The sequence below is a fragment of the Eschrichtius robustus genome, chromosome 11 (assembly GCF_028021215.1).
Source record: "Eschrichtius robustus isolate mEscRob2 chromosome 11, mEscRob2.pri, whole genome shotgun sequence".
Classification (NCBI taxonomy): Eukaryota; Metazoa; Chordata; class Mammalia; order Artiodactyla; family Eschrichtiidae; genus Eschrichtius; species Eschrichtius robustus.
The window spans coordinates 87,743,040-87,759,091 of NC_090834.1; the positions used below are offsets into that span (position 1 = coordinate 87,743,040).

The window sequence follows — 16,052 nt, forward strand, 5'->3', positions numbered from 1 at the left end:
CAAGTCAGTTCACCACTGAAAGCATTTATCAACGTAATTTTAATCAGTTTTTCCTACCATCTCTTCTGCTTTTCTTTTTTTAGGTTGGTTGTCATTTTCGGAGCTTAGAAACTTTTCAGTTTCATTTATTTGATTTGTTACCAAGCTCTGCCAGTCATCTTCACCAGTAGAAGACGCAGCCAAACCAGTAGTGGTTTTAATCTTGATTGCCTGAAAATGGCTTTGTGGCAGAGTTGATTTCAGAGGCTTTGTTTTCACCTAGGAAATACCAAAGTTGTTTTACCACTGAAATTTTTACTCATTTTCTAAACAATCATCAAGTTTCAAGAAAATCCTTAAGCCTCTGCAATTATGAGTATGTGATAAAAGCCACCGTTTTCTTGGCTAATTTTCAACAGCTACCTTAGTAATTTTGGCACCAAAAAACTATAAAATGTGAATCTCTAGGCTTATGTAGTAGCTCTTCAAGATCCCTAATGTATTCCAGGAATACCACAAACGTTTCCTTAAAGGTCTTAAGCTTACATTGAAAGAAAACATATTTAAAACAATGCAGATAAAAATCTGTTTTGTCCTCTACTCCCCTTCCCTTCCCAAACATGTCTATGTTTCGTAACTTTATCAAAGCCAGGGGAAAATTTAAAATGCTAACGGAAGTAAACTGCCATATAAAAACTGCCGTTTACTTCATGTTTCCTCTTAGGCTTCAGAGCACCATTGTTGGAGAAACAGGAAAGAGCAATGAGGTATTTGGAAGCTGGCATGTTTCCAAGGCACCACATTGGGTCGTACTTCTAATACCGTGTTAAATAAGTTTTCCATTTTAAGGTTTCTTCTATTATAAAATAATTACTGGAAATTTAGAAAATAGAGAAAAGTGTAAAGAAACTAAAAATCACTAGTAATCCACTATCCAGAGAGATCTGTCAACATTTTGGTATTGTTTGCTATTAGTCTTTCTGTTAGCATATTTGACCATTCTATAGAATTTTATATCTTGGTTTTTCCCTCTGTGAGTCGTTTCCTAGGTCATTAAAATTTCTCGTAAGCAAATATCAGTGGCTGCAAAATACTTCTTATGGATGTGTGATCATTTAACTGTGCTATTGTTAACATTTGTTTCCAATTTATCCCTATAAAAAATAAATTTAATTTCTTGAAAAAAATCTTTTATGGTCTTCTCAGATTCTCAGATAAAATCCTCTGTTGAAAGGGAATATATTTTAGAGGTATGGAATAGGATGAGAATTAGATTAAAATTTCCCAAAATTCCAGCCATCATCAAACATTCTGATGTAAATATTCAGGACTCCTCTGTATATACACTTTAAAAAAGTTTGTATCATATTTATATCATTTTCTATGTTGGGTTAAAAACATTTTTAACATTTCCCTCTAGAAAGAGCATGGCTCCATCATATTCCATGTTCCATAATTTAATATATTGTTGGACATTTAAGTTGTTGGAAAACATTTACTGTTATAAATTAGGCTATAATGAATGTCATTTGTTCATAAATCTTTGTGAAGATCTTTGAGTACTGCCTTACATTAAAATCTTTTCCAATCTGATAAAAATGGCATATTTGTAACATTGTGTTTTCAAAGTGAGATTATGTAGTAATAATTTTTAAAATGAGTTTAACTGTTTACATTTAACCTCAGTTCCCTAAAGGGAACTTTCGGATTGCTCTATTTGGTTCCTGAGAATTCTAGTCAGCCACCAGTCCCCTCAAGAGTCTTAGCCTCTGATCCTTAGGGTAATGCTGGGTTCATATTCGTCTGATTGCCTATGTTCCTATGAAATAACAGATGAAAACAAAAGTATCAGCACAGGACCACCAAGAGACCTTCAGTCGTTTAACTTTTGTGGGCCTCAGTTTTCTCATCAGCTTCTTTTAGTTACAAAACGCTGTTGTTACTGTAAAGAGTAACTGATAATGGATAAAAATGCGCATAAATGTATATTTCTCATAACGTCTGGCATGTGTGTTCAGCGTACTTCATGTAGTTCACAGGGTCAAAATGAATGTTAGTCATCCATGCAACACTGAGAACCAGCTTCCTAAGCACCGTGGGCAGTGTGTCAGTTTCATGCAATACTGAGAATAGTTACAGAGAAAGAGACCAAATCTAAATGTAGGTTGCTACTGATTTTGGAGTAAAATGATTGATTGATGATCTGTATGACATAATGGTCCTGTTTTGCCAACAAAATGCTAGAAGCGTTCTGGTGCATTTGATATCAAGTACAAATTACCCAATTTTCCAAAATCCTGATTCTTTGACTTTTAATCTTGAAAAAGGAAGGAGACATTTATACATATCTGCTTTAGTTTGTTTCCCTTTACCTACTTGGTGGGAGGGGCAGGAAGGATTGGCTGTACAGAGAAACAAGATGTAATTTTAAAGTTTACACTTAACAACACTTGTCCTATTTAGCTTAACTTAGGTTTTGCAGAAGTAATTCTAGTTGCAGGGATGCTCCCACATATCTTTGCTCCTTCCTTTCCTTCTCATAAAAGTCACTTGCCTCCTAACCTCTTTCTGCCTGACTCAAAAGATCTACTCTGGCCTAGAACTTCCCCTACCCTGGTACTAGTCCTCTTTATTTAAGCCTGCGGTTGCATTTTAAAATTTAACTTAAATGAACCTAATATCATTGGCTGTGTAAAATAAGTGGCTTTCTTTGCTTACTCTGGCCCCTCTCCCATCCTCATTCCTGGGTATAATCAAGATTGCAGCAGGCTACCAACCTAACCCCCGCTCTACGAATAAAAAACACTCTTCATGTTGCTCTGGATCTGTAGGGGAAAAGTGGATTAGCTCATGATAACTACCCAGAATTTTAGAGGATTGATGTGGACAGTATGCATAAAAATATGTTGAAAAATGTAAAGAACTTACATTCCCTTTCTGGCTATAAGTCTTCATAAAATTCACTTTTCATTTGGAACAGGAGTTGGCAAACTTTTTCTGTACAGAGCCAGAGTAAATATCTTTGGCTTTGTGGGCCAAGTGGTCTCCTCACAACTGCTTGATTCTGTCATTGCAATACAAAAGCAGCCACAGAACTACAGGCAAAGGAATGGGTGTGGCTGCGCTCTAGTAAAATTTTACTAAAGCAAAGCAGTAGGCTGCGTTTGGCCTGCCAGCTGTCATTCAACAGCCCCTGATTTAGAAAAGTGTACGTAAGCAAGTAAACAGGCATCGTAAAGAGACTAGATTGGCCTGGTTTAATCCAGGGATCAAAGCATTTTCAGTAGACGAGGCAAGAGTTGATCTGCTTTTAAATTTGTCCCACATTAGATGTTAATTGGTAATCAAGGTTCAGCTGGGACAATGATACATCGCATAGTGCTTGATGCCTAGTGACAATCACTTAGCTAAACAGACATTTAGTGTTTTACATGCACCAGCATTTTGAGAAGAAATTTTTTATATTACGAAAATTGAGAAGGTTATGTAGCATGCAGCTAAGAGCCAAGATACCTAGTCAAAGTCCACTGCAGACTGTGTTCCTAATGACTTTGGAAAATTACTTCACATTTGTGTCACTGCCTCCTCATCTGTTTTTAAAGATGTAGGACTGTTGTGGAAATATTTCTTCGAAAAAGTTTTAAATTCTATAAATATAAATTCTTAACAACATTAATTAACAGAAGAGGCATTAGGAATCAGATACAAAGAACTTCCCTATTGGGTTTATTATAAAAATGGGCTTGAAAGGGAGATGTGAAGTGTTCCATCATACCCTTAAACTGTTTGAAAATAGGACAATTAGAAGTATTAAGTATTCAACCCAATTAGAATGGGTGTTTAACTTTGATACTCAAGCTTATTTTTGCTTTTGCTTTGATTCTATGACTTATCCAATTAGCCAAGGTCAGAACTTAGATTTCCCAGTGCCCGGCGCACTGCGCTTTAGTTACCATAGTTTAAAGATTGTACACTTGAACATCAAGCTGAAACGATTTGTTTTTGAGCTCAATTATGCAAAGGTGGAAAAGGTAGATCCTGATTTTAGTTTCAACTTTCCCAAAGGGAGAGTTATGCTATCTTGAGGTTTCTCCAATTTAAAAATGGAAATTAAATGTACTGTTAGAACCTATTACTTGTTAAGGCTGTGTTAGTATTATAATTTTCACTTTAGATGTGCTAAAGGAAAAGTTGTTTAATGTGCATCTCTAAAATTTAAAATATACAGTGACTATGCAGTTGTTTTTTTTGTCATTTTTCCTAACCTTTTTAGGTTACCTTTTAGCAGTTACACCTGTAATTGTTTTTTAGACTTTGAACAATACAGCCTTTTTTTTTTTTAATACAGCCTTTTTTGCACTAAAGTTTTGCACACTAAGTTAAAAAACTTACAAATTTTCCCCAAAAAAAAACCTGTCAGTTACTTTTCATATGACAAATGGACTCTTGGAGCCATATAATCTCTACAAATACTTTGCTTAATATTTATATCCATATTTGATATATTTATGAATATTTGATCCTTTCACATACTGTGTTTTAATTGAAATAATATAAAATAGACAAATTCTTCCTTTGCAATAGTCAGTTTCCCAAAATAATATAAATTAACTTAAGCACTATTAAAAACAACTGAACTCTATTGATTAGATTATTTAAGGCATCTTTTATTAAAATTTTAAATGCTCAAATGAGTGAACTATTTTTTTTAATAGTTTAAATAAATAAATGCTCAAATGCCACTATTCCTAAACTTAGGTGACTAAAAAATATAAGTACATAATACACTACCTCACACTCTCCTTCCCAAAACAGGCTGGATTATATCTATTTGATTTATACACTGTGACTTTTTCCTGCTGTTTTCCATCAAACTTAATTGTGAAAAATGGTGCCATGTTGCCCTCTTGATATTATTTTGAAGATCAGTTAGGTCTTAAAGCATCCAGATACACACAGTTCTACACATATCTGTAGAATTAGCTCACTAAGGTCTGCTCCGCAATATTTTTAATTGACTTACATGTTCTGTGGGAAAAGAAGAATCACAAAAAGTCTTTGCAATTGCATTCCTCTCTTCACTGGGCTCTCCCCTGGGATCTGGATGGATACTCGAGTTATTCAAAATGTCAGCAACTCTGTTAATGCTGGTAGTATCTGGTTGACAAAGAGGAAATGACAACTGAGTTTTATTCTCCAGGCACTCATTTTAGTGACTAAACTTGTTTTTCTCTGATCCTATGCTTTGTATTTAAAAAGTAACAATTTCTATTTTCTTCTCACTTTGAACACTTGTTTCCATAGACTTTGCTCTTACATTAGGCATTTCATTTCAGAAAACAATTTTTTTATTGCTACTTTCTAAAACCTGCTGATTTCACATTAAAATTAGTGACATGGTATAAATATCTTCTAAAGCAATATAACATACCTTAAAATGTTACCCTTATTCCCCTGGTTACTGCACTGCCTGCACATATATTTATATAGTGAACATCTTACCAATTCAAAGGGAAAAGTCTGAACCAACTGAAAGATTTGTAAAATATATTTAAAAAGAAATTGGCCATCATAAAAAATCCAACAAAGGGCTGTCTAGTAGGGAGTCATTGGGCTTTAATAAATAGATAACAATGATTTAGAGAAACATGTCTTGTAAGGTTAAAAGATATTTAGGAGTATCTTTTATAAGTTTGAGTATTTTACAAGTTGAATTTCTATAGAATTTTAGTCATCTCTCCTTCCAGCCTAATTTGTATCATTGAGATTTAATTTAGAAGAAAGGACTTGTGAGAAAACGGTAAATGTTAGACCAGTCCATTGACTAACAGCATTAAACTAACCGCAGCATTTGACACACAAAATTAATGGAATCTGAACTTTAATACATTTTATTATATTAGGAAAATTACAGTTTGTGAAGTGAGATTTTACAGTGTTTTGGTGTTTTCTATTTCCCCCTATATTACTTCTCCATTCATGCCAGTAAACAAGATATACTTATTTTGCTTTTAATTCCCACATTTTCTTTTTAAAATTTTCTCAATTTCCTTTTTAAAAGAAGCCTGTTAAGTCAGAAGGCCATGCAAAGCTTTCCTTGTAATCCATATTTCTTCACTGGGTCTAAACGCATATTGTCAAACAGGCAAAGTTCCCGTAAAATCTAAGACTGTCTTCGACAACCTCGACAACTTTGAGATTGCTATTAGCAAAATAAACATATTTTTATCATGATCATACTTCTTAAACAATAGTTATTTTTAAGTAACATTTATACAGCACCTATATATGTTATGTAGTATATCTCTATGTTAAAATATCTTCAATATTAAAATTTTCAAATACACAAAAGTGAAGAGTATGAACGTCAATGTACTCATCACCCACCTTCAGTACTTCAATATTAAGTCACGTATTTCATCCATTTACCTCTCTCCCTAATTTTTTTTTTTTAATTCTGGAGGATTAAAAAAAAATTGTTTTATAATCTTTTGTTTCTGATTATTTTAAGAATGATCTAAGTTTTTGGAACACTGCAATCCATTTAAGATTCTTTTGTTATAACTTCCCATGTTTCCTACACTTTGGTTTTTTTTTTTTAACATTTTTATTGGAGTATAATTGCTTTACATTGTTGTGTTAGTTGCTGCTGTTTAACAAAGTGTATCTGCTATACGTATACATATATCCCCATATCCCCTCCCTCTTATGTCTCCCTCCCACCCTCCCTATCCCACCCCTCTAGGTGGACACAAAGCACCGAGCTGATCTTCCTATGCTATGCGGCTGCTTCCCACTAGCTATCTGTTTTACATTTGGTAGTGTATATATGTCCATGCCACGCCCTCACTTCGTCCCAGCTTACCCTTACCCCTCCCCGTGTCCTTAAGTCCATTATCTACGTCTGCATCTTTATTCCTGTCCTGCCCCTAGGTTCTTCAGAACTTTTGTTGTTTTTTTTTTAGATTCCATATATATGTGTTAGCATGTGGTATTTGTTTTTCTCTTTCTGACTTACTTCACTCTGTATGACCGACTCTAGGTCCATCCACCTCACTACAAATAACAATTTCGTTTCTTTTTATGGATGAGTAATATTCCATTGTATATATGTGCCACATCTTCTTTATCCATTCATCTGTCGATGGACACTTAGGTTGCTTCCATGTCCTGGCTATTGTAAATAGTGCTGCAATGAACATTGTGGTACATGACTCTTTTTGAATTATGGTTTTCTCAGGGTATATGCCCAGTAGTGGGACTGCTGGGTCGTATGGTAGTTCTATTTTTAGTTTTTTAAGGAACCGCCATACTGTTCTCCATAGTGGCTGTATCAATTTACACTCCCACCAACAGTGCAAGAGAGCTCCCTTTTCCTGGAGGATTTTTAAAGCAAAACTTGCACATTGTTATTTCATGTCGTGGTTTGAAAGAGTAAAGCAGTCTCTACTATCTGAAGTATTTAATATTTGAATGTATTAATACAGGCATATAATTATTAAGGGATTCAATTTAAAGTGTTTCAAACAATGATAAATATCAATGATATGAAAGGTATTAATGTTACACCTCACTATTACTTGCAAAATAAAAGAACAAAGCTAGATTTGTGGTGCTGGTGAAGGGACAGATAAAAATAGAAAAATTAAGGAAAGAGGGAAAAAATTGGGAGAAGAAAGTGACAACATAGGAGAGAAACTAAAACATAGTTCTGAGAGAAGGAAGTTTGTTTTTTTTTTTGTATGTTTTTTGTTTTTTGTGTTTTTTTAGTATAGAAAGAAAAGGAGTAAACATAACACTGGCAGAAGCCATATCAACAACTTCACTGCATTTGCTCTAGAAAGTAAAAAAAGAGACTTGGATTAGGTAGATGTTCCTAATTTAAAATTAATGACCCAGACTTGTGGTTGTTTTTGCTATTTTCAGTTCTTTGATAATGAAAGGATTTTTTTTTTTTTTTTAATTTCCAAAATGCAATTGACCTCTGTACATGTTGATAATACTGGCTCAGATTTAGGTGAAAATAAGTCCACTTCCATTTAAATAAAACGTTTCCTACTTTTACATATATATCAATACATATAGGGAGTCTTTTAGGTTTAGGCAAAAAAAATATATAGTACTATAAATAAATTTTCATTTTAAACAATCTGAAAATTTTTTACCAAGAATAATAAGTAGAAATACAAATTCTAAAGGAATTAAAACATAACCGCTATTTTCTTACCTGGTCCACTATCCTTCCTGTCATCATCCACACCAACATTTTTACAAGGTGCCAACGAAACCATCTTTTTGTTTTCTAATAGACCTATTGGTCTCTTCTTCAGCGACAAAGGAATGCTAGATGTTGAAGTGCTCACTGTTTGACTTTCAATTTGATTTACTTTTGGCCAGGAACTGGGGTCTAAAAAATTCACATATACTAGAGTTTTCTCAGTTTTTTTATCTGAAGTTGAAAGATCAAAGGCTGACCTTCCACTTCTGTTTACTAAATCTCCAGATGGCTTTATGTGAAGTGAACATGATTCTTCCAGCTGTCCTTCACTGTAAATTTTTCCTGAAACAATGTCATTTAATGACTCTATTTTCTCTGTACTATTTAACAATGTATGCCGTCTTTCATTAGGGAAGGGGTCATTTTTTTTTACTTCAGTTATCTGATTCTCATCAATCTGACTCCCTTTACTGGAAAACGGTATTTCTGTGGAAGTTTTCACATGAATAGCAGTTTTCATATCTTTGGCTTGTGAAGCATCTATATTTTCATTGTTAATCTGAAGATGGGAAACAGTCACATTGTTTTCTAGATACCCCAAACAGTTCTTAACTTGACTGTTATGCATATCATTTACATTTTTCCTACATGTAGTTCTTTTCGCAGGGCTTGAGTTGGGTGTCACCAACATAGGCATAATATTAACAGTTTTATCTGAATTCTTTAAAAGTACATTCAAACTGTCACTGAAAATAGCAGAAGAAATGGGGTGGTTGATTGCTGTATCACAGGGAATAGTTAGTTCAGGGTGCTCTGAAGTATCATCACCAACTTGCTGAAAATCTGAAATTTCTTTAAATGGCAATATGCTACATTCACTTTTTTTATTTAACAGTTGTATTTGTCTTATTTTACATTGTTTATCATCTAACATAACATTACTTGAATCCGGTAAACTATATTTCTGACACTGGACAGGATTCCTTTTTACATCTAGAGATGAATCCAAATCTGCTTTGGTTTGGCGACTATTTGTAATTTCCTTCTCCGTGTCATTTTCTTGAGTCCCTGGAAGCAATGTGAATTGTTGTTTGAATGGTTCATCTTCAGAAACATCTTTTCTATGATCTGTATTGCAAGCCATCTCATCTAAAATACTGTTAAATGATGTTCTGTTATTTTCAACCCCCAGGTGTACATCTGCATGGTGATGATCTAATCCTTCAGTTCTTTCTAGATGTATCTTTTCTCTTTCTATTGATATATCTGCCACTAAAAAAGAAATATTTGGTGATTTAAATTCTGTACACCCATTATCTTTTTCCAAGTCCACCTTGTTTTGTATTTCTGTAGTAACCACTTTTGTAAAGTCAGTAACATCCAAGGTTTGTCCTTGACTAATTAATTCTTTTTCTATGCCGAGGGTTTTGCTTAGGGAGATTTCACTTTGATTTTCATTCTCAGGTACAATAGTATTAATTTTCTTCTTGGGGCTTTTTTCAAAAAGTTGTAAGTCTGTTATAATGAGAACACAGTAAATTTTTGGGTTATACACAAAAGCCTGCTTTTATAAGATGCATGTTAACTATTTTTATAAAAACATATTTAGCTTTAAATATTTCACTGGCAAGCTATTACACAAAGATAATGACACCAATTTTATGTAAATATTGAGTTCCCTTTAATAAACATGCCAAAATGTTTGGCTCTAGTCACATTAAATTTTTATTTCATAACAGCGAAAGTATTTTTGGTTTAAAAAAGTAAGTTGAGGGCATTACAAAATGGTTATTTCTATAGTCTGTTGCTTCCTTTTGGGCATATGGTACAATTCCATATAAACACACAGCTGATTAGATAAAAATTAATTTACTCTAACGGTCATATTGTAATTTCTCTTACTACCTAGATGCAGAAATTGCTAGCTGGTTTCTTCAAGACTAATAATCATCACTTTTTTACTCGCTACCTTGTAAATATTTTTAAAATTTGGAATACTTTTGGGCAAAATATATAGAATATCTACTTAAGATATTAATTTTGTTCATCTGGGTTTTAACCATAGATTTCAAATTTTCAGTATAGTTACAATAATCTGGACTACAAATTTAGGGCATGAAGGGTCTCTTTAATCCAATCATTCTCTCTACAACATCTCCACCAAGTGGTTGTTCAGCCTAGGTTTGAACAACCTTCAAACTACCTTCTTTAAACCACTCTTTTTCAATATGGACGAATTAGTCAATTTTTCAATGGTTACAGAAAGGTCATTTGAACTAAGAAAAGTGCTCTGGAGTCTGGTCATCAAAAGGTTATTGGTAGCTCATTCTTGGCAAATCAGTGAAGGCAGAAACCAGAATGCAAAAAGCCAATGAGTAAGTGATGAGAAGGGAAAGCAAAAATGTATTTTTCCCCCAAATATTGACTTTATTGAAGAATAGCTCAAAAGACATACAAGTACTTTTGTTAAGACACATACAAATGGAAAAGTATTTCTCCAATTATACTACTAGGTCCTCAAAGCAAAGACTGTAATTGATATTCCCCTAAAATGATCAATATAAAAATTAGAAAATATCAATATAACCTTAGGTTACCTTCATTACCTATAATGATTTCTTCTATAAATGGGGCTTCTTTCTTTTCCTCCTTTTCTCTGTATTCAGTGTCTAAACAACAACTCTCAGTATTTTCTTCCCTTACTTCTTGCCTGGAATCATATTTCTGTATGATGGTGTTTTCTGATTTTTCCACTGACATTTCAGTATTTACTTCTGGAAGGTTCTAGTGTAAAATGGAAAAGATTCCTTTAATGTAAAAACAGATTGTTAAAAAGTATAAAACATTTGAACAAACTTTGCTAATGAAAGTGGAATCTATATTTCATTTCAACCATCCAGCAATTTCTATTTGAAAGCCAAATGATTTTTTGACTAAATTTAATATATTGTTCTTTGTAACAAGATCACTGTAAGTTCATTTTGTATAGTCTATCATATTTAAATAAAATGGAGAGTCTTAGATGTTTTCAAACATGCATTCCACATTATTATATAATATCACATATTAAGAACCACTCATTTATTAAAAGCAAAGTAGTCATGGCAGGCAAATTGTTTTGAGTGTTTGGTATTTTTATGTATCTTTAAAATAGTGAATCAATTCAACATCTTTTTATTCCCCCTAAATACTGAGCACATATTACATGGAAGCACTGCACTAGGCTTTGGGATACAATGATGAACAAAATATAGTCCCTATCCTCAAAAAACTTATGGTCCACTGGGGAAGATAGTAAAAGAAATGACATGCAATTTTAATATAGATGGGGATAAGGAGGCACTCCAGGGAGAACAAATGGCATTCACAGATATTAAAAGCAAACAAAATTATAGTCTTTTCATGTAGTTTTACTTCGTGGAACTACTTGGGATTTACTTCAGCTTGAGCTTAGATGCTGGGAGAAGAATGGAGAGAAATGAGGCTTGAACTAGGCCTAGGTTGTTAAGGGCCCAATATAGCATACTAAGGAGTTCCAACTCTACCAGGAAGTCAATGAGAAGTCACTGAAGGATTTAGACAAGGTGATTAATATGAGCTGATTGGAAAGACCATTCTGGCTGCAGTATAAAGAATGGATTAGAGTAATGTTTTCCAAACTTCACTGTTTAAAACCTGCAATAAGAAATAAATACGTTTTACAACACAATGAGCATACCAAGTAACACCAACTCAATGAGATACATTCTAATGTTTTCTATATTATATTATTTTATTTCATTTTTAAAAGAATGCCAGTCACGGAACCACCAGACTGATTTCCATGTACCACTAATAGGCTGCACTTAGAAGTCTGAAAAACACTGAATTAAAGGGAAACAACATGAGGCAGAGAGATGCATCATAAGAATGCCACAGTAGTCCAGGTGATATCAGCAAAGATGAAAAGCCTGAATAGATTCATGAATTATTTATTAAGCTAATATCAACTGTTGAATGACTGGCTATGAAAACTGAGAGGAGAGTCAAGACTAATATGCAGAGTTTGGATTAGGTACCTAGGTGACTGGTGGGTGTTATTTACTGAGCTAGAAAACAGGAGTAGGAGGTTTAGAGAAAAATATCACGAGTTCATTTTAAATCTCTTGATGGGACTTCCCTGGAGGCACAGTGGTTAAGAATCTGTCTGCCAATGCAGGGGACACGGGTTTGATCCCTGGTCCGGGAAGATCCCACATGCCACGGAGCAACTGAGCCTGTGCACCACAACTACTGAGCCTGCGCTCTAGAGCCCGTGAGCCACAAACTACTGAGCCCTGGTGCCACAATTACTGAAGCCCGTGCCCCTAGGACCCATGCTCTGCAACGAGAGAAGCCACCACAATGAGAAGCCTGCACATTGCAAGGCGGAGTAGCCCCTGCTCGATGTAACTAGAGAAAAGCCTGTGTGCAGCATCGAAGACCCAACACAGCCAAAAAATAATTTAAAAAATTTTTTTAAAAGTCTCTTGAGTTTGAAGAGTTAGTAAGACGAAAAGGTGGGAGATGTCTAATGAACATTTAGATGTATAGAACTGGAACTTATACGAGAAAATTGACCTGGAAATGTAGACTTGAAAATCCCTGGCAGATAGAGGGCAGCTGAAGACATACAAGTTGGTAAGACTGATTAAGAGTATATTTTAAGAAGAAAGAGAATAAAGAATAAAATGCTAATGAAAATCCCCAAGGGAGAGGCAGGGGAAGGGAAACTTGCAAAGGAGAAGTTTGCAAAGGAGATGGAGAAAAATAGTATGGTGGTTACCAGGAGTTTTGGAGTTGGATAAGTATAGGTTCAAATCCTGTTTCAGTACCTATTAACTGTGAAATCCTAGAAGGATACTTATAGAGTTGACCCTTGAACCATGGCTTTGAACCACACAGGTCCAATTATACACAGGTTTTCTTCAATAGTAAACACTACAGCACTACACATCTGCAGTTGGTTGAATCTGTGGATGCTGAACCATCGATACGGAGGAACTGTGTATATGAAGGGCCAACTATAAGTTATACACAGATGTTTGACTGCTCCAAGGGTTGGTGCCCCTAACCCCGCAGTTGTTCCGGGGTCAACCATTTTAAGAGTTATCCATCGCTGTATAACAAATACCTCAAATTTGGTAGTTTATAACAGCAAACACTTATTATCCCATAGTTCTGATGGGTCAGGAACTTAGGAATGGCTTGGCTTGATGGTTCTGACCCGGGTCTCTCATGATGGTCTAGTCAAGCTGTCTGTTGTCTGAAACTTAAACTGGAGCTGGAGGTTCTATTTCTAAGAAGGCTCACTCCCATGGCTAGCAGCTGTGGGGGCTGTCGGGTGGAGGAGTGCCTCAGTTCTCTTTTATGTGGCCTTTCAACCTCCAGAGCCCCTCTTCACTACGTGGCCTCTCTGGCAGGATAGCTGGGACTTCTTTACATGGCTCAGAGAGAAAGAAAGAGAGAGAGAGATGCGGAGAGACAGACACAGACTGAGAGACAGAGAGCGTGTTCACCCATGCTCTCACAGAAACCACAGTCTTCTTGTAACTTAATCTCAGAAGCATTGTAACATTGCATCACTTCTGCTATAGTCTATTAACTAGAAGCAAGTTACTAAATCCAACTCACACTCAATGGAGGGCATTACAAAAGAACATGAACACCAGAAGGTGGGAATCACTTGGTGCCACTCCTCAGTATATACCTTCCAAAAATTAAAAGCAGATTCAAACAGATAGTTGTATGCCAATGTTCACAACAGCACAACAGCCAAAAGGTAAAAGCCCAAGCGTCCATCAACAGAAGAATGGGGCTTCCCTGGTGGTGCAGTGGTTAAGAATCTGCCTGCCAATGCAGGGGACACGGGTTTGAGCCCTGGTCCGGGAATATCCCACCTGCCACGGAGCAACTAAGCCCATGCACCGCAACTACTGAGCCTGTGCTCTAGAGCCCACGAGCTACAACTACTGAGCCCGCGCACCACAACTACTAAAGCCTGCGCGCCTAGAGCCTGTGCTCCGCAACAAGAGAAGACACCACAATGAGAAGCCCGCACACCGCAACAAAGAGCAGCCCCTGCTCACCGTAACTAGAGAAAGCCCGCACGTAGCAATGAAGACCCAACACAGCCAAAAATAAATAAATAAAATAAATAAATTTATTTAAAAAAAAAACAAAATAGAAGAATGGACACACAAAATGTGGTGTATCCATACAGTGGAATATTATTCTGCCATAAAAAGGAACCAAGTGCTACAACATTGGTGAACTCTGAAAACATCATCTAAATGAAATAAGCCAGCCAAAGAGGACAAATATTGTACAATTCTATTTATATAAAAAATATAGAATAGACAAATTCATAGAGTCAGAAAGTAGATTAGAGGTTACCTGGGGAGAGGGGAAAATCAGAAGTTACTGATTTATGGTTCCACAATTTCTGTCTGGGATGATGCAAGTTTTGGAAATAGATAGTGGTGATGATTGCAAAACACTGTAGTTGTAATTAATGCCACTGAATTATAATTAGTACAACTGAATTGTAATTTTAAGTTTAATCACTTAAAAATGGCAAATTTTATGTTATATGTTTTTAACCACAATAAAAGAAATTTCTAAATAAAAGTGGTCTATAAAACATCAGAGAAAGTATGATTTATTTTAGTTTTTAAAAAGTGCATGTATATGAATACCTACGTGTGTCTGTTTCTATCCAAACACACGCATAGAAAAACTCTGGAAGTCATATACCATAATTTTAACAATCACTATTTCTGGATGGTGGTGTTATGGGTGATCTTCACTTTCTTATTTTAAAGTGTCTATATTGTCTACATTTCTTAAACTAAAAACATGATTTATAATCTGATTGAATAAGTTATTTTCAGTATGAAAGTGAATGAATGCTGATCAATTTTTTATGAATGCAAGTCTATATTCATTTCTATAATCAATCAGATGTTGTAAGAATTACTTGTTATTTATAGCTCTCAAGCTATGTTATAGCTATGAATATTAAAATGACAATCAATATCTCTGGACTGGACTATTGCAGTATTCTCCAAGTAGGAATCCATGCCTTTAGTTTTGTCCCACTGTCTACCCACATCATCACCAAAATGATGTTTCAAAAAAAGTAATCTAAGCACTTTACTCCTTGTTTAAAAGCCCCCAAATGGTAGTGTCAAGAACAAATTTCTATGAATGGACTATATAGCCCTCTACAGTCGGTCTTCTGCCTATCTTTTCAACCTCTTATCCTGCTACTTACTGCACTGCTAGCATCCTATACTGCAGCCTTGCTAACCAACATCTAGTTTACATATTGAATAACAATATTTCACTTTTATGATTCTTTGCTCACTTTACTCCATCTAATTTAAATCTCTATCTGGAAAATTCTTAGTTATTTTTAACAACTCAGCTCAAAAATGTCTTGCTGTGTGAGGTCTACCCCTCAAACACAAGCAAGGTGAAAAAAGTATATAAAACAAACACTAATCATAAAAGATGGAACAGCTATATTAATATCAGACAAAATAATATTACTAGGATAGGGATGGACATTTCATAATGATAAAAAGGTCAATTAATCAGGAAGTCATAATAATTATAACTGTGTATACACCTAATAACAGGGCTTAAACACACATGAAGCAAACACTGACAGAACTGAAAAGAGAAATATAAATTCACAGTTATAATTAAAGATTTCCCACTAATTGATAACAAGTACACAAAAAAATCAGTAAGGATAGAGAAGACTTGAACAACATTATCAACCAAACTGACCTGACATTTATAAAACATTCCACCAATCAACAACAGAATA

The 16,052-nt window shown here is 34.9% G+C and overlaps 1 protein-coding gene across 1 annotated transcript in view; it reads right to left on the reverse strand.

The window, feature by feature from the left end:
- Positions 1 to 39: 39 nt before the first annotated feature.
- The window catches only part of CCDC73 (coiled-coil domain containing 73), a 114,287-nt gene continuing 98,274 nt past the window's right edge, over positions 40 to 16,052 (reverse strand). Inside the window, exons 14-17 of the mRNA XM_068554197.1 lie at positions 10,804 to 10,981; positions 8,207 to 9,712; positions 5,003 to 5,136; positions 40 to 258 (exon numbers count right to left, since the gene is read on the reverse strand). Coding sequence (XP_068410298.1) covers positions 40 to 258; positions 5,003 to 5,136; positions 8,207 to 9,712; positions 10,804 to 10,981 — 2,037 coding nt within the window. The remainder of the gene's footprint in view (positions 259 to 5,002; positions 5,137 to 8,206; positions 9,713 to 10,803; positions 10,982 to 16,052) is intronic.